Genomic DNA, 27,639 nt, shown 5'->3' with positions numbered 1-27,639 from the left:
GCGTGTGGTCAGTAACTCTGAAAAGTGAATGGCCTCCTGCAAACGCTGACAGTAGCTGCCAGCGCCTCCAAACTCACTGCAGTGCAAAGGAAAATATGACAAATAGTGACACCACAGAAACTGACCTGTTTTATTTGGCTCCACTGTGGAATAGGATTGCGTATCATTCATATCTCAATTTCTTAAACTCCACCTGTTTCATTATTTACAATGGACTGACTGTATTTTTGGTTTATGGTCACAGCTATTTCACATTTTGAAAAATTTAGATCAGTGGGTTAAGTAAAAAGGTGATGCCATTTTCCTGTAATGTTAAGTGATATTACTAATGACCATACCAAATGTAATCTTAACAAATGAAAGGAAACATTAGCTGGAGTTGGGCTATAAGTAAACCACTGTGTTCATTTTGTCTTTGAACTGTGGAAGAACATGTATATTTGATCAATAGAAATGTTATTAATAGATAATGGGAAAAGTTTGCAAGAGCCACATAATGGAGACGTGGAAGATTGATGAAAACAGAACTTATAAACCATTCAGCATTGCCTGGACCAAGAAGGGGATAAATGCACTATCCATATTGCATATGTAGCATGTCCAGCATTACATGGGTTGATGGTTCAAAGCGGACAGATGTCTGTGTAGAGAGGATTATCTTTAGGAGCAGTGAAGAGTTAAAGTCTTAACAGTGAATCTAGATAGCTCATGGAGACTGATCCACTAGCTTTTCTCTTTTGCTGGTGGTCTATTTGGGACAAGTTGGAAATATGTTTGTGAAACAAACTGGATAGGTAACACAAGTCTACACCCATTTCTTGTATAAGCAATATCCTTTTCCTCCGTTTCGTTTAGATTGGTCTTTTCTTTTCCTTGGAGGAGAAAGAATAAACAAGGGTTTAACTGCAGACATGAGAAAATGGACATTACTTTTACCATAGGTCAAAATGGGAGTTTGTTTCATTCATGCTTAAGCCTGAATTTGGTATTGAGACACAATTTAAAATGTTTCTGCAGGTAAGTAAATCCCAAAGCCTCCACATATGGATACAAACTAATAGTCTTATTTTATTTTGAGTTTTAAAACATTTTATTAAGCTTCATTGATAACCCACAATATGAGTGACTTAGTGATTTAGCATTTTGCTGCCCCAAATAGCTGGATTAAAGTCCTGCCATAGATCATGCAAGTAATGCATAGGCTCTTGGTCCAAACTATGAAACTGTCACATAGTTTGGTACTTAAGTACTATTAACAGCATTGCTAGACCATCAAATTCTGAAGGCTCAAATAATGCTTGTAGTAACAGTCTAAAAAAAAAAAAAAGCCCCAAAATAAAATGTGAAACATTTAACAGAATCTTCTTTTTGTATCTCCTCAGTATGACATAATTTTTAAAATGAGGCATTCCAAAACTTTATATTTATTTTTCTAAATGCATGTTAATTTCTTATTTATTTCAGGCTTTACTAGAGACTCAAAATTTACTGCGCACTCAGGTTGCAAATTTTACCTTCAACCTTGGATTTTCAGGAAAATTTTACCACACAGGTAAGAAGGAACTTCATGCTCTCAGGTAGCCACAGTTAAATAGGTAATAGGATTTTAAACCTAACTTTAAATGTGCCCTCTTTAAATGACATTTTGGCTCAGTGGAGCAATGGGAAATATGTGCTCCACTATTTTAGGCATTCAGGGTCTAATTTGCTGTCCACTGGGGCAATGGTAGGTTACGAATGAGGCTGTATGTTTATGTTTTCGGTGCTTTTCTGAAAGACATATAGTAGTAAATCTTAGGGACATGAACGAAGCAAATTAGTTGCCAAGAACTCTGTAATTTGCAAAAGGCAGGACAGTGCAGAAGATACACTAAGGTTTTGCCAATATCATAGGTATGATGAAATATAAAACTGAAAAATCATGTCTCAACCTCTAAATAGGCAGAAGTATTTGAATAGGATGCACAAGATTTTGCTATAATTATAAAGATAACCTCTGTCAGTGGTCTGTGAGTTGGGAGGGATGATAAATGGAGAATTATGCAATTTATAAGTGCATTCTTATACTGAGAAAAAGGAAAACAGGATGAAAAGAAATTTCAATTAAATGAATATTGAAGTCATGCTCCTTAGTTACTGCATGCAGTAATAAGCTCCACACACACACACTGTGTTTTTCTGGAGTATCAGGCGCTTTTACATCTCCTCCTGCAGGCTCCCTTCTCTCTTTTGCTCCATTTCTCCCCAGCACAGTGAATGCCCCTTCTATTTTCTCCTTCCTCCCCTTCTTCCTCACACTTCTGCTGCATCTCCACTCCTGCTTCCCTCTGCTGCTGCTGACCTGCCTAGTACTGCTAAGGCAAGAAAAGACTTATTTAGCAACTCACTGCAATGGAGGTGTCTGCTGTCCTTCTCCTTTCCAAACTCTGCACCCTTCTCACCGCTGAAGACCACCTCCAGAAACCTCACCTTCAACCCGCTCAGCCCTCCCCAGCGGGACCCACTGCTCGAGGGGTGCTAAGAAAGCAAGCCGAGAAGCTTATTTGGAGGAGACGAGGAGGCATTAAAGCAGCAAAAATTTGAGAGGAGAAATATAAAAGCTAGGAGTGATACCTCTATCTGTACTGGGCAGCAAAGTAGGTAGGGTAAAGCAGGCAAATGAAGATTATCCATCTCTTGGTGCAGGCATATAGTATTACATCGCTTTTCATTGCCATTATTGGATCACCGAGCAGGTGATCTTACCCAGCTTTTACATTACCATTTCACCACCAGTTAGGAGAGTACGTAAGAGCCTGGGAGATGAGAAGGTATTTGAAGGATGAGCAGAGAAAAGGCCACCAAAATTATGTGTTTGTGTGTATCACTGTTGCTCTTAAACACCACCGCTTAAGTCCAGGCTGTTTCCCCCTTGAGCAAGCACATAATGTGAAACAGCTGCTGCCCAGAAAACCTTACAGACTAAAGATGTAGGCTGTAGAGTCTGAGAAAAATGAGGTACAGAGAGATGGAATTATTTGCCTGAAGTCATATAACAAGCCAGTGGCAGACCTGTGATTAGAGAGCAACTCAGGAGAAAGACCTTCAGCATTCTGCTCACTTTATCTTGACCTGCCTGTATAGTTATTTCTTGTGGAGATTAATTGGACATATATGTAATATAGCAAAACAAACAAAAACAGCCCAAGGCTCTTAGCTACTCTAAAGGTAGGATGCTGCTTTACTGTGACCATCTGCAGAGTAAAGCTGGCATCAGTCATTGCAATGTCCACCTCAGAGAAAGATAATTCAGGGAGCGAAGGAGGTGTGGAAAGAGATAATTATAAATTCTGTAATGTACTGAGTAGTGGCTGGCACAAAACATACAGCTTTCTACAAAATCAGACCCCCAACTCCTCTTTGTCGATCCCAATAGCCTCCATATGCCACCCAGTTTCCTTAATGACAAAGTCAGTTCCTATCCAGTCTACAGGTTTCCTCACCCACATGATACGACTGTGACCAATTTCAGATTTGCAGCTGCTGCAGGGAGGTAAAACAGGAGAATGTGTGTATGCCTGTTCTCCTAAGGCTCTCAAGGCTTACAAAAATAGCACAAAACTACTTAATGAGTTGAAGCATGTCATTGCTTCCATTAAGGGACCTGCTGCAGTCTGTACTCAGTGATGCATCTGAGTTTTTAAGCAAGCACTTCATTTACAGGTTGGTGGTAGTGTTTTGTCATATCAGCTTAGTGGAAACCTTTCAAAGTATTCTCCATGCAATATACACTTTATTGACTCATTATAAGTAAAACTTGGAAAGGTATTCTTTAATTACTGTAAATGTGGCTTGTTTACCCAGAGAGGCTTTTAGTATCAGATATTCAACGTATTTTATTAGCACTCTGAAACTGCTGTGCCTTATTGACTTCCTTAATGCACAATTTTGCTCTCCTTTCCAAAACTTGGATCATTTTCAAACTACAAGAGGGGAGTTCACCATGGGAATGAGTTGGCAGATTAAACAGACATTTTCATCAAAAGATGTTGCTGACACCTGTACTACAAATACCAATTTTTGTTGGTATGTCTACATGCAATTATAATAGCGGACATATCAGCCTCACTACTTGTTTTCTTAATGCCGCCACCATTCCTTTTTATAGCACTGCTATACTATATACTGTAGATGAAGGATGTTAGCAAAAACTTACTAGTGTCTATTAGTTTTAGCACTTATTTTCTGTTTGTTTATGATGTGGCTATATAAATTAAGACATTCTCAGGATCTGCAATTAAAACTTCTGAGATTATCAATAATAAACTTCAAAATTAGTTTGAGTTTTGAGCTCAAAAGAGACACCTAAGTTATAGTTCTGGTTTTAAAGTGTGGGATTATTTATTATGTGTAAACAAACTTTGAATAATTACCTGCCTGTGCAAAGTGCACACTGCGTCTCAAAGTAGTTATATGCTCACCTCTGATTATAGGTCTACTATATTTTTCAGATTTCACATTAAAATGAAGATAGAAAGTCACATAGATAATGTTGACTGCTCAAGAAATGAAAACTTCAAAATTCCTTGGTTTGCCTCCAATACTCTGAATAAGGTTTTGGGCAAAAATATTTAAAAGATATAAGCATCCATCAAATGGTCTATTGAAACTTTACATTAGTTGTTTCTTTTTTAAGTACCTTTACTTCAGAATTTATAGAATCAAAATGAATTTCTTTTCAGAGGTTCGTAAAGAAAGTTATCCTCAAAAGTAACAACGACAAGTTTTAAACTTGAAACATTTCTGTTCCAGCTCTGCCATTATGAGCTCGTGTTTGTCTAAACTGGAAAGTGCTTTCTCTTATTTAATCTTTGTTATAATTAAAAAAAAAGTTCAGCTTGATGAATTTTATCTAAATGTACAAAGAAATTAGCAGAAAAAATGTGATTAAAATATATTTTTAATAATGAAGCTCTTTCAAAAATCATACTCTACTTCAAACATTAATAAGGCACTAAATTATACTGTGACCTAAATCTCACCTCAGATGATCATAGTTCCATATAAATTTCAACTACCCACTTTTTTCTTTTCATTCCTATCTTCAGTTTTCTACCTTTGGGCTACCAGTGGGATCTTCACTGGCTCCCCAGTTTCCTACCCCTTTCCCTCCTGCCCTGTTTTGAAAACCCACATTAAGTTTCTCTCCTTCTCTGATCACGTTTCCCTTGCACATACGCTCGCCCGGGTGGGTGCATGTGTACCACCTGCCCCAATAAACAAGAGAATGGCCATTCACCAGATCCATACATAGAAATTTATGAAAATTTCTGCTCCATCATGTGAAAGAACTGCCATCACTTCTTTTCAGCAACAAAATACCTAGCAAATGAGGTTGTATTATTTCTCCAGAGGTGCTCCTACCAGCAGAGGCAACTGCATGCTTTCTTACAGCTTGTAGAGTGCTACGAACAGGGAGTAAATTGATTTGATGGCGCTATGAGAAAGTTTCAAAGTAACGCTCTCACTGTGCAGTAGCATTCTTCAAAACACTGCAGAAATGAAAAACAAAAATAAAGAGCTGAAGTGCATGCGCTGAACAGCCACATCTACATGTTCCTGCTTCATACCACAGAAGTAAACAGTGATGTCCACAGAGCATTTTCTTCCAGGGAGCTTTGCAAAACATTGAAAGGCTTGTAAAAAGAAAGCTATCTGTGTTTGCATCAGTAGACAGATTTTGACAAATATTTCTTTGACTGAAGCTAAATAAAAGTACTTAAATTGAAATGATGAAGAAACGAGAAGGAATGCTGCCAATAAACTGAATGTTGTTCAGTAATTTGAGCATGAAGTTATTGAAATGTAACTTTGCCTTTCCTATTTAAAAAAGCACTGGAGACATATGTCTGCAGATGTTGGAAGTAGCATTGCATTATTTCTCAGATGGAAGACTTTCTTTGTTGTAACCACTTCTTGCTTGCTTCTGCCTGAAGCAAATACTGCTCACTAACACAGGTATTTTTATTCTTTTTACTTAAAGAGTAAACTTGGCAAAAATGGAATACTGAACCATAGGAAACATGACATTTAAAAACCCCATTGCCATTACAGTTCCTTTTTTTTCAGCAGATAAACTTTGAAACTACTGCAAACTTTCTTTACACTTTAGCAGAAATTATCAGATTTCAATTTGATGAAGCTAATGTAGCTCCAAGTGAGTGCTGGTTTTGGCCACCCTGGCCAGCTAGCACTGTGCAGTATCCTGAAATACCAAATCAGGTGGATGCGAGTCCATCCAGCCTCCACCTTCATGGGGCAGCCTCAACTTCTAAATACGCCTGGCGTATTACACAGCACAGCAGTCAGCCCTTGAAAACTTATCCTTGCTAGAATCACTGTCTATTAATACCACACCAGGAACAGAAAAAAAGAGGCATCTGCCATTCACAATATCATTTCCTTGGCAATGTGCTAGGGCCTGTCTTCAGCAGTGAGACAGAATGAAGCCAAGGACATTAGGTTTTGTGGCAGCCTCTTGGTTTTTTACTTGTTACTGTTATTTTTATTTATTTATTTTTTTCTCTCTTGCAGGCACCGAAGAGGAAGACAAAGGTGATGACCTGTTGTTGAAGTCAGTAGATGAGTTTTGGTGGTTTCCCCATATGTGGAGTCACATGCAGCCTCACCTCTTCCACAACGAGTCATCCCTGGTGGAGCAGATGGTCCTCAACAAAGAATTTGCACTGGTGAGTAAGAGCTACCAGAAGGTGTATGATGTCCAAAAGGTTCATAAGGACACTTTTGCATATATCTCTGCTTTCCAAGCTACTTTTATGTATATATTTATACAGCTATCATGCAAATAATAAGAAGCTAAGATTGAAAATTCAGCCCTAAAAGGGCTTTTTGTGACTCCCTCCTTGAACTTGGACTGAATTTTGTCACAGCCTTTTTCACTGACACAGACTTCCCAGCCAGGAAGCAGCCTTTCACCCAGTCAGCCTTGAGAGACCATAGGGACCAGAAGTAATGAAGTCTCTGGCAGATGTCAGCTGACCTTTTGAGCTTTAGGAAAGCGATTATAAAAAGGTTATCAGCTTCCCAAAGTCCAGTTCAAACATCTTCAAAGGCAATGGAGAATGTTTCAGTGAAACCTAAGTGCTGCGTAGGTTTTGTAAGAAAACTCTTGAAGCTAATGAGGTAAATGAGAAGCAAAGCTACCGGGTTTCACAATGCTTTTTTAAGAAGACCTGATAGCTAACCTAGCTGATATTTATTGATAATGTTTAATTTTTGCTTTTTTGTATTGTTAATTTACAAGAGCTATCCTTCTAGCATTGCATAAAGCTCAGCATACTTGCACTCTAAAGTAATATTGAAAGCCATTTCGAGCCCACTCAGAGTAATTCTACTTGGTTACTCAGCACGGCAAAGAAAAGTGAAGTCTATAAGTGCTCTCTTTGGAAAAGACACTATGTGGTCCATGGCGAAGCACAGAAATGCCGAGCAACCAATGCCACTCAGGAGAGTAGAGTGTCATGGTGAGACTTTGCTCCTCAGGGAGCACAAAACTACTCAGCTCTTTAGCTCTGAAAGATCAGGTCCTCCTCTGCTCCCCAGCCCTGGTGGGAGCAGAGGTGCTCACAGAAACTACCAGAGGCAGATGGCTGAACAAGCAGTTGAAAGGAATTTTTTCCCTTGTTTATGAAAATATTTTCCTAACAACCTCTAAAGCAAATTCATTAAAAACAGCTTAACTGTTTACTCTTCTTTCCAGACTTGCTGCCTTCCAGTTTCCTGTTTGGTAGCATATTAGTACAGAGCCATTTTAGGTGATTTTTCCACCTCCGCAGTTCTGCTTTACTGTCAGCCTTTATTCCTGCCATGGCTTATTCTTGACTTTTGCATAACTGGGCAAGCTGCTTCAAAGAAAGGCCCAATAGACCCAAATGAGTGTTCAATATAGCTGAGATTTTAAACACCAGAGTAATTTTAAAATAATCTGTATCTCAAAAAAAAAAAAAAAAAGCCCGTTCATCTTTAAGCCTATGGGGAAAATTATCATAGTATTTTCAGCAAGCATGACATCTCTTGGATCAAACCACCTTTAGGGGAAAAAGCTGTAATGTAGCCTAAAAATGGGGCCTGTAATAGAATCTGTTTGCAGCTTCAACTATAGCAAGATAAAGCCATCTCTCTATAATCACTTTCACTGAATGATAGAGACTCCGCAGGGTGCCTATAAATAAGGAGCTGATGTCAGCGAAAGGCTGATGTTATTATAGTTTTATTTCCTGCTAACATTTGGACAGGGGTTGTACTGACCTCTTAACCTTGAATCTATACTAGCTGTACAATTTACTTACGAGAACATTTATTTTCAAAAGGCTTCCTATGAAATCCTCTCTGTGGGAGAAATTTATCTTTTTGATATGACAGCCTTTCTGATACCTAACAGAAAGGTCCCAGCCATGACTTCGGAGCAGTCTTGTATCCTCCTCGCCTGCTGTCTCTTTCCCTACATCATGTCTTTTGGGGGAAAGGAACTCCCCGCTCCACAACCCCGCTTTTATAACTCTGTCAAAGTTAAAGAAAAACCCTTTTCATTATTCTTTTACTTCACAGTATGGATCCAAATTTAACATAGACATCCAGGACAATACATGTGTGACATCAAGCAGATTAGATTATTCAGTATTATAATCAGGGGGACACTGCTTGTATTTTGGTGCTATTTTCTCTTGCGTTTCCCATTTACTGACCGTATCTCTCCACCTCAACTGCAAGTAGAGGCAACACTTGGCAGTTTGTGCAAGGAAAGTTGCAATAACTGTTTGGAAGTATAATCCCATTCATTCTTTGTGTAATGTGGTACTTCCTTGTTCATTCTTTAAATATGGATAAGAAGGTAATGGGGTCTTCAAGATGGGAGAGGAGATCATTATACCTGAGAAGACCAGTGAAGATTGCTTTAACATCCCCAAAACAGCAACAAAATTTCTGTTCACTGAGACCTGTTAGCTCCTCCTGGCATTATCTTTTTTGAAAAAAGCTAATGTGACACTTACTTTTTGTGTCTTGCATAGAGAAAACTCTAATAAATCAGAATAAAGTGTCAAACCACTACCTCTCCTTCAGTACACAGATGACACTGACTGGAAACCCAGACTTTACAGTTGGTTACTGAGATGAGAGCAGCAAATTCTCCACTCAAGAGAGTGTATCAGGCTCAGGAGTAAAATTGTTCACTGGGGAAAAAATTTCATAATAAGAATGTTCTTCTCTTTTGAGTACTGTGGATTAAAGTCAAGCTTAATAAACACAAGTCAGTGCATCTGAAACATAAAAGATTTCATAGGTATTATAGCATGGAACTATAAACATATGTAAGCATGACTTTTATTGGCACTTGTATTTACACTGTATGCATAATCATCTGCTTGCAGGAGCTTAGATGTAGAGTCTGCTGAACGCAGGCAAGAAGTACAGGTGTTACAACTGGGGACTGGTTTACAATACCTCATTCTGTTTTGTATTGATATGGCTCTATCAAGTGGGGGGTAACAACTACAGCCCACCTCAAACAGGTGTATCACAAAATACATGTATAAATCCATTAGATACCTGCACTATTTTGTATACATACAACTAACTCCTAATTATGTATCTAATTGCCTTGAATTCAGTGTAGATAGCTGCATACCTCTGTGGGTCTGGGACTTAGTTAATTCAACAGTCTTTAAAGGATTCCCTTACATGTGAGCTGCTTGTGAATAAGGGGACAGCCTTTAATAAGAGCACTCCAGGGTTTTTTTGTTTGTTTGTTTGTTTGTTTGTTTTGAATGTGTCACTAAGGCATTTATCATTTCTGCTGTGCAATGCCTGGTTGCAAAAGAAAGATGTTCTGACATGTTTCACACTTTGTTGCTCTGGATATGGCAGGAAGGTTTGCCTAACAAAATCCTCGCCCCCGCGTACCTGAGCGATGCCACTCTCAGCAGCCTATTTCTGCAGCCCTTGCTGCCGAATCGCCTCCCAAGTGCTCACAGTATCCCCAGCTTCCGAGGGCAGTGTGGCAGTGGCAGAAGGTGCTATGATAATTAGCAGTAATAACCAGAGGACGTGACTGCATTAACACGAGGCATTAACACGACCTACCCGGCATTGCTATCGTCTGTCATAGGCGAAATTTGGCTGCTGCTCGGGGGAGACTGTGCAAAGCCTTCCGCTCTTCCCTGTTACTTCACACACCGTATTCGTACTTGCATTTTTCTCTTCCTCACAGAGGTCATTGTTCTTTCCTCTAGACTTGTCTTCTTCCCTATTTGCTGCTCAGCAGTGTACATTTATATTAGAAAGTCTAAACTATTAAACACTTCCAAAAACAAGTATCAGAGTTTAACTCCAGTTAAGTGACTTACTGACTATCCAAAAGTTTGCTATCCTAATGTCTTGTTATTTATGTAAATAAAATACCATTCATAAATGGTATGTTTCACATCCCGATTAAGGAAAAGGAAAAAGACATTTATTTTGATTATCAGTTTGATTTGACATAATCATATTTTTTGCATTTTTATCTGAGAATCTCAAAATGCTTTAAAGACACTGGTGGATTAAGCCTAGGATTAAGCTTTGCAAATTGATAGTGTCTGAAGTATTATCCTTGTTTATAGACAATGTAAGTGATATACAAAGAGGTAAACAAATTGTGCAAGCACAAGTCTCCGGTACATTTTCCAAAAACAAAACAAACCGAGTTCTGCTGACTTTCACCGCCATACCTTGATCATGAGATGGCCTTTCTCCCCTCTTGTGCATCCCCATCTGACACAAATAGAATATATTCAATCCAAAGCCTATTGCTCTTTTTGTCCCTCGAGCTATTTGCTCAGTGATTATCTTCTTTGCTTATTTGTTAGCACACGTGAACAAAGAACAGTAGAGATACGGCAAAAATTATCATTGGCAGTAAAAAGGCAGCTATTATCTGACAAGCAGAAGTGAGAAAAATACATATACAAAACCAATCGATTCAGGCCCCCTCTCTAGTAATGCTCAGTTTTCCATTTCCTGTGTATAAGGCAGCTAGAGATTCACATTAGCACTTCGAACTTTTCAACTGCCCAAACCACAAAGAAACCATGAGCTTTTAATATACCAATTAAATACCAAAAATATGAATGCCAGTGACCGCATATCAAATGCACAATGTCCACATGCGATGAAAAAACAGTCTAATTTGTCCCATTACTAACATCCGTAGTTAAGGTGGGGAAGGAGAGATGCCCATTAGAGACTGCCACTAAAAATGTTCTGTAAGCGCTCTGTGTGTGTAGGATAACAACATTCTCCTGCACAGACAGGATGAGATTTATTCCACCTAACTTGAGGTTCTTCCTGAACAGTCCCTCTTCATTAGTGCTCTTTGTCCCTTGAAGGAGCATGCTTGGGAAGCCCAGCTGCAGAGAGTCTTCACTCTCAGCAGTGGTTTGTATCACAAGCTCCTGCAGGGTCTGCTTTATCCCTAGTCCTGTGTGGTTTCCTCAGGGCCAGGCTGCCTTTCTTCATGTCATCTCCCCAGAAGTTAATGTTAAACAGACCCAGTATCTCGCCAAGCTTCGCTGCCTCTCCAGTTATACTGCTGCAGCGAGAAGCAGGCTTAAGACTGGAGTCGTGGTGGTATCTGGGAGACTGTATGTAAAACTGGTGAAAAGCCAGCTTTTTCTGTACTACTGCCAATTCTGTATTTAACACTGATACCAGAGAATCCAGTTCTTCAAGAGCCTTTATACCCTCTACTTTGCATATTGCACAGCCACATGGCAAGGAAGCATTCAACATAGATGAAAAACAGATGAAAGAAGTTACAAACAGAATAGAAGATTCCCCACACTTCATTAAAAAAAAGGAAAAAATGGGGTAAAACGAGGAACTGAGTTTTGGTCTGGTAAATTCACGTGGCTTAACCTTGTGACAATCCCAGATAACAAATTATGTTTGTGTGGCATGTTGTTCCATTATGTAAAACAACAACAAGCTGCATGTTCGTTTCTGTACTCTTACAGGTAGTGCTCCTGCATGCTATCACCTGCAGATAATTTATAATAGCTGCGGTCACTCAGACCCAACATTCTCTTCCAAAAAACTAAAAAACATTAACTTTACATACTGTAAACCCTATCTCCTGATGATAATCACCTCTTTCATTTGCTGAATCATCTCGTCAAGCTAGCGAGTTTTTAAACAAGCTTTAAAAAATTTAAAATTGAACTAAAAGTAATTAAGTCTGACATATCTACTCAACAAAAACTATCCAGAAACGTACACCTCATGAACAAAAAAAAGTGTCTGTAAAGGAAAGAATACAGCATTTTTGTGGGTGCTGATGAGCAAAAGTGGCAAATTCATTTACCAGATAAAAAGAAATCTTACTAAGTATATTAAATAGACATAATAAAATATAATCTAGTAGTATGTTTACTCTATCACCTTCTGTGCAAAGTAAAGAAGTTTAGCAAACTTATCTGCAGCTACAGTGTTAACTTTTTCATCTAATTGAATCTTTACATCACAGGGAGTCCTGCAGTTTAGCTGACTGTGTGAAAAGACCTACTGTAGATGTAAGATTTACTAAATAAAAGGTTGCATTATTTATCCTTTCTGTGATAATGGCCAGTTCTAGATGTTTCTGTAAAACAAATCAGTGATCTTTAAAAATCTGGAACACCAGTTGTGTTATAACACAGTTGGATTTCATTTTTGTTTAATTTCCTTTCTTGTGTTGTTTTAAGGAGGACATATAATATTTGGTTTGAACAAAAACCGGGTTTTTCTGTCAGACAACATCCTGCTAATATAAATAGCCAGTTTTCAAACACTCCAGTTTTTATTCAAGTTTCCAACATCTGCTCACAGAAAAATTGCTGCAGGAATGCAAACTTACTTTCTTTAAGAATATGCCTATCACTGGAAAGCAGTGCTTGTTCTGCACGGTTGTCGTTCTTTTGCAGAGATTTTTTTGTAAATGCAAATGCAGAATACGTACACACAGCACATGCCGACTCATGGCCAGTATGTTTGTGTCAAGGCTCATTTCTGTACAAATAGGAAGGTCGAAAGAGGTTAGGAGTTCCAAGCAAGTCTTCATTGCTTAAACAAAGCTGATAATTGAGAGAGAAGCAGCTTCCACAGATTGCTTCCGCCTTTCAGAGCTTCCTTCAGTAAAAGTACACGCCAGTAGAAGTATAGGGATGGCTGGGGCAATCTGCTCTAAAAGCACCCTCTGACTCTCATGGGCACTGCCTCTGCACACCAGGCTCCCATCAAGAAGCTGGGACAACAGTCACTATGCAGTTTGCAAAGTAGGAGCAGGTATTCATCCCCTTTGCTAACTTAAAATCTGTTAAAGTATCAGTACATGGGGAGAAAGGTAGATCCTGAAACCTGATCTCCATTTTCTTCTGAGGCTGTGTAACTGTTCTCTGAATGCTTTGTACAGATTAATCACTGGCTATAGATAGCATCCTCCAAGCCTTTGCTTATTTTACCCCCCAAATATTCGTGTTATCTATATAAATGCAAAGAAATCTTGTCTCACACAGCTGAACCTACCAGGAAAGAATAGATAAAGACACAGCAGCTTCCGTAGCCGTGTGACGAGGAAATAACACAGCTACGTTTCTCTTCTGCTGCCTTGGACTTCCAGCAACACGGAGCCAGGTGCCAAGTTACCGAGAGGTGAACTCCAGTGAATAAACAGGGACTCCTAGACAATTTCCAAAGCTGCATGTAAAAGTCCAGGTTTACTTTAAAGAAAGTACTCGCATACCAGTCTTTTGGTTAGTTTTGTATTTCTTATTATAACAATGCATAATACTAATTCTTTTTATAGCAATGTTTTTATATTGATTTCCTCTTTGATGGTGGAATATGATTAAGCTTGTCCATGCTTCGGACTATTACCCACTGCTGCTCTTCCATGTGGGCGCTAATGACACCAAGGGCAAACTGGAGACCATCAAGCAGGATTTCAGAGCTCTGGGGATGGTGGTCAAGGGTCTGGGAGCCCAGGTCATCTTCTCCTCAATCCTGCCAGTGAGGGGGATGGATGAGAGGAGGAGGAGACGGACTTTCCAAGTTAACGACTGGCTGCGCTGCTGGTGTTGGCAACAGGGTTTTGGTTTCTACGAGCATGGGACCCTGTTTGAAGATCAACCACTGCTGGGGAGAGATGGGATCCGCCTCACTAAGCAGGGCACGCATGTCTTTGCCAACAAGTTGGCCAGCCTGGAAGGAGGGCTTTAAACTAAGAAAGACGGGGGAAGGGGAGAGTTATAGTGCCAGGGTAGCTGACATAAGACAACTCAAGTCAGGACGCCTCCAGCAGGTGAATGCAGCCAGGGAAGTGCGCGTGGGATGTGGCTATGGAGGACCCTCTTTTACCCCTCCTGGGAAACCTGCATGCTCGATCACCTCTCTGAAATGCCTGTACACCAACGCACGCAGCATGGGGAACAAACAGGAAGAACTAGAGATCTGTGTGCGGTTGCAGGGCCATGATCTCATTGCCATTACAGAGACTTGGTGGGATAGCTCGCATGACTGGAGTGCCGTCATGGATGGCTACGTGCTTTTTAGGAAAGACAGACCAGGTAAGCGAGGTGGTGGAGTTGCTCTTTATGTGAGAGAGCAACTGGAATGTATTGAGCTGTGCCTAGGGGTGGATGAAGAGCGAGTCGAGAGCTTATGGGTAAGGATCAAAGGGCAGGCTAGCATGGGTGACACTGTTGTGGGTGTTTACTACAGGCCACCTGATCAGGAAGAGGAAGTTGATGAGGCCTTCTACAGACAGCTGGAAGTAGCCTCACGATCCCAGGCCCTGGTTCTCATGGGGGACTTCAACCACCCCGATATCTGCTGGAAAGACAACACAGCTAGGCACAAACAGTCCTGGAAGTTCCTGCAGAGCATTGGTGACAACTTCTTGACACAGGTGGTGGAGGAGCCAACAAGGAGAGGTGTGCTGCTGGACCTCGTACTAACAAACAAAGAAGGACTGGCCGAAGATGTGAAGGTCGGGGGGCAGCCTTGGGGGCAGTGACCATGAGATGGTGGAGTTCAGGATCCTGCGAGGAGGAGGCAGGGCACTAAGTAGGATCGCAGCCCTGGAGTTCAGGAGAGCAAACTTTGGCCTCTTCAGGGACCTACTTGGAGGAATCCCATGGGTTAGGGCCCTAGAAGGAAGGGGTGTTCAAGAGAGCTGGTTAATATTCAAACATCACTTCCTCCAGGCTCAAGAGCGCTGCATCCCTATGACTAGGAAGTCAAGCAAAGGAGGCAGGAGACCTGCATGGATGAGCAAGAAGCTCCTGGCAAAACTCAACCAGAAGAAGGAAGTATACAGAAAGTGGAAAGGGGGACAGACTACTTGGGAGGAATATAGGAATGTTGTCAGAGTATGCAGGGATGCGACGAGGAAGGCTAAGGCCCGTTTGGAATTAAATCTGGCTAGAGATGTCAAGGACAGCAAGAAGGGCTTCTTCAAATACATCAGTAGCAAGAGGAAGACTAGGGAAAATGTGGGCCCTTTGCTGAATGGGGTGGGTGCCCTGGTGACGAAGGATGCAGAGAAGGCAGAGTTACTGAATGCCTTCTTTGCTTCAGTCTTTACTGCTCAGGCCAGCCCTCAGGAACCCCAGACCCTGGAGGCAAGAGAGAAAGTCTGGAGAAAGGAAGACTTTCCCTTGGTGGAGGAGGAGTGGGTTAGAGATCATTTAAGCAAACTTGACACCCACAAATCCATGGGCCCTGATGGGATGCACCCACGAGTGCTGAGGGGGCTGGCGAATGTCATTGCTAAGCCACTCTCCATCATCTTTGAAAGGTCATGGAGAACAGGAGAGGTGCCTGAAGACTGGAAGAAAGCCAATGTCACCCCAGTCTTCCAAAAGGGCAAGAAGGAGGACCCAGGGAACTACAGGCCAGTCAGCCTCACCTCCATCCCTGGAAAGGTGACGGAGCAGCTCATCCTGGAAGCCATCTCCAAGCATGTGGAGGACAAGAAGGTGATCAGGAGTAGTCAGCATGGCTTCACCAAGGGGAAATCATGCCTAACCAATCTGATAGCCTTCTCTGATGGAATGACTGCCTGGGTAGATGAGGGGAGAGCAGTGGATGTTGTCTACCTAGACTTCAGCAAGGCTTTTGACACTGTCTCCCGTGACATCCAGTCAGGTTGGGGGTTGCACCAGTACAGGTTGGGGGTTGACCTGCTGGAAAGCAGCTCTGTGGAGAAGGACCTGGGAGTGCTGGTGGACACCAAGTTAAGCATGAGGCAGCAATGTGCCCTTGTGGCCAAGAAGGCCAATGGTCTCCTGGGGTGCATCAGGAAGAGTGTTGCCAGCAGGTCGAGGGAGGTGATTCTCCCCCTCTACTCAGCCCTGGTGAGGCCACACCTGGAGTACTGCGTCCAGTTCTGGGCTCCCCAGTACAAGAGGGATGTGACACTACTGGAGCAAGTCCAGCAAAGGGCCACAAAGATGATTAGGGGACTGGAGCATCTCTCTTATGAGGAAAGGCTGAGAGAGCTGGGCCTGTTTAGCCTGGAGAAGAGAAGGCTGCGAGGAGATCTTATTAACATGTACAAGTATCTGAAGGGAGGGTGTCAAGAGGATGGAGCCAGACTCTTTTCAGTGGTGCCCAGCGACAGGACGCGAGGCAACGGGCACAAACTGAAACACAGATGCTTCCATCTGAACATGAGGAAAAACTTCTTCACTGTGAGGGTGACAGAGCACTGGAACAGGTTGCCCAGAGAGGTGGTGGAGTCTCCTTCTCTGGAGATATTCAAAAGCCGCCTGGATGCAATCCTGTGCAACGTGCTCTAGGTGACCCTGGTGGAGCAGGGGGGTTGGACTAGATGATCTCCAGAGGTCCCTTCCAACCTCAACCATTCTGTGATTCTGTATTTTCCTGTGATATGTTTCTTGATTACTATCTACTTGATTTTAAGTTTTACCTGCTTATATTTTAGTTTATAAATTGATCTATTTTGTTCAGCTACTAAATATATTTTTTCCTTACATTTTAAGGCAGTCACGGATAAAATCATCTAGTCAGTTTTCTGCCAAAAACCCACAAGAACCATTTTAATCATCTTCCCCCTATCTCCCAGGCTGTAGCAGTAATTCTCTTTTAATGTCCAATTAAAAGGCACTACTGTGCAATGTCCAGCCCAGACATTACTGCAGGTTCAGCTTATGTTTTCATTTAAATTACAATTGGAATAATCTCTTAATGTACAAGTGAAATAGGAAAGCCAATTTAACCTGTCCAGAATTAATGGCTCTGGGATCCCAGCTGGAGTGCAAGAGAACATAACACTGCTCTTCTCAGCACCAAAAAGTTCCAGGAGTTTTACATAAGCACACACACACACACACACGCACACACAGTTTTTGAACAAATTTTGAAATGAAAACACCAATGGAAAGCTCAAATGTAAAAATAACTTGGTGAAGTTTTGTAGCAAATTGTTCATTAGAATATATATATAAAAAAAAATCACTCTGGAATCTCCTGTGTTGCCTGACAGCTTGTATTAAGTCCTTCCTGGACTCAGATGTATGCCCCTTCTTTAGTATGTTAGTTCTCAATTCCAAATTAAATTCAAGAACAAAAACGAAAAAACTAAAGCAAGAGAAATTGCTAAAAGAGGCCATACGATATTTAATTTACTCAAGTAAATTGAACATGAAACTGGCCAAAGAAAATCTGATTATGGTTAGTTGTTGTTTCTTCCTAAAATCATATTGGGTATCTGAGTGACTGATGTGTATTTATGCGAGGAAACATATAGTGTGCAGTTTGCATTCAGAGGCTAATTAGCTTTTTATATTGAGAACTTACCAAATGCTGCCTTTTTGATTTGTGAATGGTAGATTCCATTTCACCATCCTGTTGCTATGGCAATACCAGCAGCAAATAATAGGTAGATAAATGGGATTTTGCATGTGTTCATTCAGGTACCTACTTTTTGACACATCATTCAGAGCAATGTTCATTAGCTAGATCTCAAGACACTTTATGCAGGTCTTGGTGAAGGTCTGTAGATGCAAGATACTACAGTATGTTTGACAGTGTGAGCATCATAGACTACTCAGACTATTATTCAGAGTCAGACTATTCTACCCTATTCGTAAAAGCCCAGGTATTTCAGAAATCTTTTAGTGTAATTTGTTCTTTTATACATGCTCATGGAAAAGTTAGAGCAAAGAATGATTTGACACTTCTCGTTATACAGCTATTCATCATTTCACCCCTAAACTGGCTCATGCCTTTCAGGTAGGTGACAACATTAATAAGCATTAAACGCATTTTGCTCTCAGAAGAGTGGGTTTGGGTTTCTTTTTTTCAAGATCAGCCAGTAACCTAAGGTCTTTACTAATACGGAACAGATAATTTTAAGTGGTTGTATTATGCAATATAAGAATAAGTGCTCCCCGTAGGTTTAACTTAATTTTGTCAATGAAACAAAAGCCTGTCTATGCATAGTTAAGTACTTGAAGATGCCCAGCAGAACCTGCTACTCCTGGGATTAAACTAATCAACAGTTATTAGATAATGTGGGCAGGAGGAAGGACGAAAAATTATGATCTCACATTTTAGCCATTTGCCTCTGAATATCAATTATATATGAACAGAAAATGGTTAATGCGTTCCAAGCGTTAGCAGCTCTTTTGGCAGGAGAAGGAAGTGCTTTAAGGGAGCTGTAAGGCAGGAAAGGGGGTGATGCTTTTAAGGGTTAAGGGTTTTGGCCGAGCAGCCTGGCCCGCTTGCCACCAGGGCTTTGCTAGTCAGGACCACTTGGAAGGAGCCGCAGACCAACTCGCGCCTCCTGAGCTGAGCAATCGTTGAGCACAATGTGATGCAGGAAATAAAACCAGCTCCATCCATACCTGCATTGGAGGAAGGGATTCAGCAAAAGCCATAGAGTGACACTGAAAACAGAGATCTTGTGGCAGAGTTCAAACAGGCCTTTGCGGTGCCTGCAGGAAACGAATCCCAGCATAAAGGAGAAAAGGCAGAATACAGTTTGTTTGTTTGTTTGTTTGCTGTCAGTAGCTGGTGACGAAATGTTTGTTGTACTTTTGAATATTTACTCAGAGAAATGAAGCTAATTACCTTATTTTCTCATGTATAGATGACGCTTCAAATAATTTGCACTCTTTTAAAAATATTCCATTCTAGAGATGTGGTTATCAGACCTCATCATCAGATGAGGTTTTCAGACAGCCCACACTAAGTCGGAAACCAGAGGGATTAGAAACAGAACAAAGGCAGGAGAGCTTTAGGAATAAAGGGAACGTGCATAGGAGATCAGCAGGCTCACATTTAAGCTTTTTTCTTAATTCCTTCTGCCTGCAGATAACCGTCCCGTTGTTCAATCAGAAGATATTTTTAAGATAACATATAGATTGTGTGCATGAGAATGCATATATTTCGTCACAGAAAATGAATTGAATAAATATTTATGAAATGGAAAATATGTCTATCAAAGTCCAGCTTTTTTGCTATTATCCTAATGCTGTGGGAAAACACAACTAGATTCAGAAGCTATGGAGAAAAATTGAGCAGTAAGGAATTTTGCTCTTATTTTAGTAAAGAAAGGATAAACCACAAATATCAGAGCAACAAGTTTTTCTTTCTGCTTATTGCTCTAATACTGTTTAATAGCTTATTAACAGTATCAGCTTCCTGGATTACCTTTAAAAAGAACTAATCAGGACATAAGATAGGACATATATTTAAACACACACAATACGTAATGAACAGGCAGGCAAATCTATTCCATGCAACAATAACTCAATATAATCCAAGAAGAATATTTATCACTCTGCAAGTTATCAAGCTGTAACCCCAGCTCCCCTCATCCCTAACATTTAGTGTGTATTACATACAAGGAAAGGAACATAGAAGGAAAAAAAGCCTTTCAAATAATTACACGTTCTTTTTCTGTTCCTAAATATATTCCTCCCTTTGCTGTATCACAGGAGCATGGTATACCAACAGACATGGGGTACGCGGTGGCTCCGCACCACTCAGGGGTCTACCCAGTCCACATGCAGTTGTACGAGGCCTGGAAGAAAGTCTGGGACATCCATGTGACCAGCACGGAAGAATACCCGCACCTGAAGCCTGCACGGTACAGACGGGGCTTCATCCACAATGGCATCATGGTACACTGCATTTCCATGCTTCATAGCAATATTACTTTAAGTGACTCAGGAGTATGCTATTTTTTAACCAAATGCTTCAAGTTTTAGAGCAATCATTAAAAGTCTCTGTGATGGAGGATTTGTAAGGATGCCAAAAGAGTGCATTTGTTACGCAGCCAAGTTAAAAAAACAAAACAAAAAAAAAACCCACCCCACACAAAAACTTTGGCAACTGCAAACGTAAAGCTCAGAAACTCAATGTACTTGTAGTCCAATCAATTATCAACTTAATTATAAATACATATTATGAAATTCATTAAACTGCCTAAGACCTATGTTGCAAGGTCTGGTTCATCTTTATGCATGAAAGGATTAGAAATCCATCAACTGGGAAGATGAACAGGTGTAAGTAATCTCTTCCAGCAAGCATGACACTTTTCTGGGGCCAAGTTTTGTTTCTGAGATACACTTCTGAAACTCCCATAACCAGGGACTGGACACATGCCTATTTCAGGCTGTGTATTTGGGTAAGAGAGAAATCTCCTCCCATATACACTTCAACTACAAGACAACCAGAAAAATGTGCAAAAGTTTGGCCTACCTTACCAGCCAGCTGCAATCCTATACTGCAGCTTGGAGGAAAAAAAAATTGCATAATGGAGCTGACCATGAGACTGAGATGGGTGAAAGGCAACTGCAAAAATTAAATATGCATAAGATATGTTAGAAGTCTTTTGAGGCCAGGTCATGGAATATATACAAAAGCCCCAGATGACTTGAATATTGCCTATGCATATGAAGTCAAAATTTCGATCTCCCAAATGAGACAAAAGCAGCACGCCTTAATCAAAAATAACAAGTTACAGCACAGAGTCCAGTTACTGTTGGAATAGACTTAAATTCAGCGGTACATTTACACATGTATTAAAATGTATTCCCAAATACAGGTTTTATTTGTTGATTTAACTGAGTAGAAAAGGAAGGAAAAAACACTGACTGGTGGGAAACCAAAGGCCTTCCCTAGGTGAATTATACCCAGGCATATATTAGGCAATATCCCTAAGCCCTGATAGTTCTTTTTTACTCACTGTTTCAGTGCCCTTTAATTGTAAAAAGCTAATATTATGTCTCTAAGAGCAAGATGTTTTAGCTAAGTGTATTTTCCCACATCTGCCAGCTTGCTGAATTCTGGCACATAATCTCATGATTTATGATGGGACACAGAACTGACCTTGGGAGAGTCTCATGCAAGTATCCTGCCAGTCCCTGTACTTATTTCACAAACAGGAATGAGGGGTTCAGTTTGACTTTCAGGACAGAAGAAAGTATGAAGCAACAGTTCTTTTGGGTCTGCAGCCTTGAGTACAAATTCTGTTCAGTGTCTCAAGAACAGCAAGATTAATTGCCTGAGATAGTGAAGATGGCCAAGAAGCACTATTTATCTTTTAATAAACTAACCTTACTAAAGGAAGAGAGGTTTGACTTTTTTTTTTCCCCTCCTCCTCTCTCCCCTCTTCCAAATGCCAGGAAACAAACCCTTAATTATTATTGTATGAGCCGAATAAAATGGTCTGGATGAAAGCTCAGGACGCATCTGCGTTGCAGCTTTTCAGCTGGCATCTGGAATTCTCCACATCTGCACAACCGCATTTGCTTACAACTAGAGCAGAGAAGGCACAAAAGAGGCCGTAAACAAACGTACCAGAATATAGAGTCAGAAAGGGCTGGAGTTTCTTTCTTTCTTTCTTTCTTTTTTTTTTAGTTGCCAGAGGGATTAGGATGAATGTAAATTTGCAGAAATAAGTTAATGTCACAGTGGCACTGTTACTTTGTTCTCAGGTGCTCCCTCGACAGACCTGTGGCCTTTTCACTCATACTATTTTTTACAAGGAATACCCTGGGGGTCCTCAGGAACTGGACAAAAGTATCCAAGGAGGTGAACTCTTCCTCACCGTTCTCCTGAATCCTGTATGTACCTTCTTTTACTATTCTTGGAACAAGATGAATAACAGGGAAGAGGGAGGGGAGGAGAGTTTTCTTCTGTGATCCTGTTTAGGAAATAAAATCGAAACCCCTTGCTCTGAGGTACCAAACAGTCTAAGAGGAAATAAGCAGAAACCGTCTTCTGCTAATTTCTAACTTGTCTTAACCTACATAAGACAAGTTACTGGAAAACGCATTCATTACATTTTCAAACAGTTTCCCAACCTGTCGTTGGCTCCCAGTAAGGGAGGGGAAGCTCTGACTCATCTAACCTAGACTGAAAGAAAACAATAAGGGTAGAGCAAACTGCATGACCTTATTCTACTTTTCCTTTCTCCTCCTTCTCTAATCTTGGCTCTGCAGTCACTCCTAATATAACTTAATGGAAACTCCAGTGCTTCAGGCTGATATAATTTCCCCATTGTGGGTTCTTAAAACCAGGTTGAATTACCTTAACTGGCGCATAGCCTTCTAGTGCTCGTGCACTGCCTAGCAGTTGCAGAAAGCAGCCAAAAAAAAAGAAAAAAAAGATGAAATTAGATGAATGCTAAGTTGAAGCAAGCGTACATAGGTAAAGATGGTAGTTCACAAGAAGGACTTGCAGAACAGCATCAGAAGCAGTTCCCAGAGAACACTTTTGTTTTATTCAAGGTTACTTTTTTTTCCCCCCAGTCAAGATTACATGAACCAGAAACTCTATGTATGTATACATATGTGTGTGTAGAGATATAAGCTACATATATCTACACACATGTATATGGGTTGACTAAAAGTGACAGTCTTTCTTAGGATGATTTGCACAGCTATCCCCTGACTTCGTCTCTCAATAAAAGTCTGAACTGTGCCACGCTAAGACATCATGCTGTCATATATTTGTGTGTGTATGTGTGGGCACATGTGTGTAGGTGTGGTGGTGTTTGCTAAGGAACAAGGAGGAAAAGTTACAAGACTGCAACTGCTACAGTTTGAAGCCATATTTCTCTTACCAAGAAACAATAGCCTGGTAGTGTCGGAGACAGCAGCCTAGAGATGGAAGAAGGATAGACAATGAGAAAGGAGAGAGGAAAAAAAATGTGTACCAATCATTTTTACCATTGTCTCCCTTTTGCCTCTTCTACACAAACAAGATATACTACTCACAAGATAAATGCCTTGTGTCCTGCAAGGTGGCCTAATTTTCAGTGGTTTTAAGTTACAGCACTCATTGACTTCTCTATAGAGTTAAAGAAATTTCCTTTGGAACTGGCTCTCAAATCCAGGTCACTTGTTTTTAAAGATTTAAATATAGATTTTGGTGTCCTATAATTAGATGCTTATGTGTGCAAATTTTGGCTGGGGAGCAAGTTAGTGTCTGAGCCAAAGCGATTCCGTTGGTTTAAAGAAATGAAACACCTCTGTTAGGATTTTTTTTTCTTCCTATACCATATGTGTGACACTATCTGTGAGTTTAAAAAAAAAAAAAAATCCCTACTCTGTTTACCCAAGCTGTCTTGCAGAGGGGCTTTTCTTCCCCTAGCTTGCTTGAGTGTAACTTGGCTCATCACTGTCTTGGGATGCTGTTGGAGTTTATCCTTAGCTTCATCATACTTTATTACCTATGCCTCTTTCACTTACCATCTGAAGTTTTCCCCAGGGGTGGGAAGTTCAGCAATGTACAGCAGAGTATTTTTTCATTTTAAGAGATATACCCAAAATATCCCTAATTCCTGGGTCAATTTGACTTTACATATCTACTTAACTTTGCCCATTGCCTTCCCAAGTTTTCCAGCATGCTCAGGCCACTTCCCTTTCTTTCTCTCCCCTACATGCTCACTTTTCCCCCTAATCTCAGGCTTTCCTTTCTTGTGGATGGCAAATAACCAGGAAGCCACAAGTTTGCAGTTGCTCAGTTCATTACAAATCATAACCTTTGAAGGTTTTCAATAACTGCGTCTAAACGTTCTTTCAAAAGACAGGCTGGTGCTATGGTGAAGGGCACTTTGTGAATTCACTTTGTGAATTGGAAGCGTCCCACAGGCCCATCCGCTGCCTTCCCCCGGGGAAAGGCCAAACCCCTCTCCAGAGCAGCCCCTCACCCCAAGGGCAGTGCTGCGGGTGACAGAGGCAGGCGCCCTGGCTGCCCAGCTATACGCCAGCTAGCCATGCAGCACAAACACACAGAAGATGCAAGAGAAGCAGTGCTATAGCCTGTCATGTAGTGATAATAAGGTTTCAGGAGTGATGCAGCAGAGATGGTACTTTCCCTGTGAAGACAATATGCAATGGCATGCAAAGTATTCTGGATTCAATTACACATCTGTGATGACCATGACAGAGCTAAAGGACTGTTTTCAAAAACAGAAAAAGAGGGAGGGAGGGCTGGGGAGGTTTTCTTCAGTGATCTTCAGTGTAGGCACTTGTTTTGACCAAGCTGTGTTCTAATAACTTGAAAGTGTAATATGTATTATTGTGTAGGATTTGAAAAAAACAGTTTTATATCTATACTGTTAATGCTTGATTTTTTCCCCTCTCTACTTCTTTGAATTTTCTATCTTCCCTCCTCAAAACTGATATTCTACTGAGCTGAGCCACACAACAGAAATACTGACATGCATTCCCCTAACTCTGAGCTAAGCAGGAATCTGTTCCAATATAGTGCTTACTCAGACAGGAAGAAATATAATTTAATCATGTGTGAGCTGAAGTAAGATATACCACAAAACCTTACCATCATTCAAGTCAGGTTGGTACCATACCCTCTGTGCACTGACTGGCAAGAGTGAAAGCAGAATCCAGTCTCATTTCAGAACAGGTAGGAAACAAAGTCATCTATGTGCATGTACCCCCACCCCTTTTATTTTGGAGTTTGGTATTCTGCTGTGCCAGCATCTCACAGAGGAACAACCAGAGAGATCCCTCTTACTTACAGTAAGGGAAGGTGTGGAGACTTGGGGGTTCTTTATTCAGAACTGGTGTGTGGATCCTGAAGTCCCTAGCATCTTCTGAAAGGTATCGATACAGTGCCTATTCCACTGCTCAACTGCAAATTCAGTTGAATAAGAAATATGCTTTGAATGCGATGTGTAGCCCAACTGGCAGCAGCACGTACTGGAACAGCAATGATAGGCTTCCCAGTGTATAGCCTAGAAGTCTTTCACACAATTGAGCTCATTAATGAACCTTCCTAGTATTTGGATATCGATTTATGCAGTTTTGGGAGTTTATGAAGAACAGTACAGCATAAACCAATGTGTGCTCTCCAAATGGATTATAGAAATAGCAACTATGTGGAGTGGAAAGGCTTTTCAAAACCATAATTATAAAAATATTCCATTTTTGTTGAGTCACACTGAGTGAGATGCCTAATGTAACTCATGAATAGAAGCCATTTCCATAAAATAAAATCTTAACTAGAACACATAGCCACCCCCCACTCTTCCATGTAGGCTGGTTTATGTATCATTGCAGTTATCCTATTTCAGGTTTTGCAGGAAAGGAATTGTCTGTTCCATTGTTTATTTTTGTATGGCATATAACCACTGACATTTAAAATATATATATTTTTCTTTTACTCTGTTAAAACAACAGCCCAGACCTTTTCCTTGGAGGAGACTTGCTGAACTAGCGTAGCTCCTATCAATTTTACTGTCACTGGGTTGCATGCGTGCCTTCCTTGCTGGGGTCTGGTCTCAGCCCATGTGTGCAACTGCAATTAGCACGCGTGCAAGTGCTGTGCATGTGGCAGGGGGAAGCGAGCCCTGCTGCAGGACAAATGTGCTCTCCTGCAGTGCAAAGATGGGACAAACTATTTCTGCTTGCTGAAAGAAACTGAACGTATACGTACTTTCATAGCTCTGCCAGGCTACCATGACATCTACAAATTGTGTGTGTGACTATGATAAAAAAAAATCATATTCCGGAGTCCAAGAAAGGCCTTGGGTTAGAAATCTCCTCACAGAGCTAATCACTGGCCCTGCTGTGCTTGGTCATTCACCATCCTGGCCCATTCTGGAAAACACGGGAGCAAAAAGAGTCTGGATCCATAGCGTCCATCTCCCAGCTCCAGCAGGTGGTTGCTTCAGGGACCGCCACCTCTGCCGTCATGGACGCTTTCCCCATCATCAGCAAGGTTAGGTGCTGCGAGAGGCTTTCTGGTCAAGTTCATCTCTCATCATTGCGGCTTTGTGCGGGTTTTGAGGGTTTTTTTCCCCCAGCTTTTACCAATTGTTACATTGGGGTTTTTTTGTAGATGGGTCTAAGACAATAGCTGGGCTACCCTTCCAAGTTAGATGTGACTTATAACAGCATTTTGGTTTTAGATGCTTAAAAAAAAAATCTAGAAGCAGTCCTTACAAAAACAAATAAACCTATGAGTTATTGCTAATGTCCTTTGTAAACCAAAAAGAAAAAAAAACATGAGCTGTGCAATTTAGTTACATCTTCCCAAAACATCTATTTTAAGTTCTGGACGGGGTGAACACAGCATTCCTTCTGACAGTCAGAAGCTCAGATATCTGCTGCTTTTTTCAGAGGTTTTGAGAGTAAGGCCTAATTTTCATTTGAATGGCCTTATGCTTGAATAAAGTATCAAGCATGTATTTAAGTATGGAGGAAGCTTGTACAAACTAAAGGCAAATTAAAATGAAGAGGCAAGAGGACTACCTAAAAAGTTAATGATTACATTAATATCTTCAAGTAACTGTTTCCAAGTTCCCTTTTGGGCCCTGGCATCTGATCACGCACATATAACACCAGTGCAGCTTTGCTCCTGGCTGCTCTTTTGGAGGCAACAACTAAGGGCATTTCATACTTCATTACACACACCTACACCCAAAGCATCATCCTCCTAAAGCATCTCTGGCTGCTGCTGCTGCCTGGAGATGATGGAAGCTGTAACAACAGCTAAAGCTATAAAACTTCTGTCACTCTTTCATTGTGCCATAGTGACACATAGGTGAACCTATTACTTATAAAAAGTAGGCTAATAGCACCAGCTAAACAAATGCAGGTAGGTACCATACAGTTTCTCCCCTCCTTCCTTTCCCCATCCAGCACAGACCCACTGGCTTCCTTACTTCACCTTACTAGTCCAGCAAGAGTCCCTTTACACTAATTGGTATTGCTGTACCACATATATTCAGTGGCTAGAGAAGACAAGAGTACAGCTGAAAATACTTCAGTTTATGTCTATGCTTATTTTGAGGCAAGGCTTCCAGAAGTGAAAAGTCATGCCTTATTCCCTCGTAAATAGAATTACTGCAGGGGTTTTTCCCCATTTTAAACAGTCTTTTTCAAACTATTTTAGATTTTAGTAATTATTAAAGTGGCTTAATTAAAGTCAGCACTATAGTACATTTTGCTGTGGATTACAGCTATTTAGCTGTCTAAAAATAAACTAGAAGTCAGATATTTCTGGCCTTCTACCTCACTATGTCAGGAATAAAGAAACAGAAACCTAAAAGCCCCTGAACAAGTT

At 40.8% G+C, this 27,639-nt stretch overlaps 1 protein-coding gene across 7 annotated transcripts in view; it reads left to right on the top strand.

Moving 5' to 3' along the window:
- The window catches only part of LOC106492019 (bifunctional heparan sulfate N-deacetylase/N-sulfotransferase 4), a 114,492-nt gene that overhangs the window by 44,547 nt on the left and 42,306 nt on the right, over positions 1 to 27,639 (top strand). For 5 of the 7 annotated variants that reach the window (XM_067297636.1, XM_067297637.1, XM_013951723.2 and 2 more), the window contains 4 exons: positions 1,465 to 1,552; positions 6,574 to 6,728; positions 20,037 to 20,222; positions 22,041 to 22,169. In XM_067297636.1, coding sequence (XP_067153737.1) covers positions 1,465 to 1,552; positions 6,574 to 6,728; positions 20,037 to 20,222; positions 22,041 to 22,169 — 558 coding nt within the window. The remainder of the gene's footprint in view (positions 1 to 1,464; positions 1,553 to 6,573; positions 6,729 to 20,036; positions 20,223 to 22,040; positions 22,170 to 27,639) is intronic. The other 2 variants (XM_067297640.1, XM_067297641.1) reach the window with 2 other exon arrangements.

This window comes from Apteryx mantelli, chromosome 5 (assembly GCF_036417845.1).
Source record: "Apteryx mantelli isolate bAptMan1 chromosome 5, bAptMan1.hap1, whole genome shotgun sequence".
Lineage (NCBI taxonomy): Eukaryota > Metazoa > Chordata > Aves > Apterygiformes > Apterygidae > Apteryx > Apteryx mantelli.
Note: the sequence above shows the minus strand (reverse complement) of the source record. Positions and strands in the feature narration are given on the sequence as shown.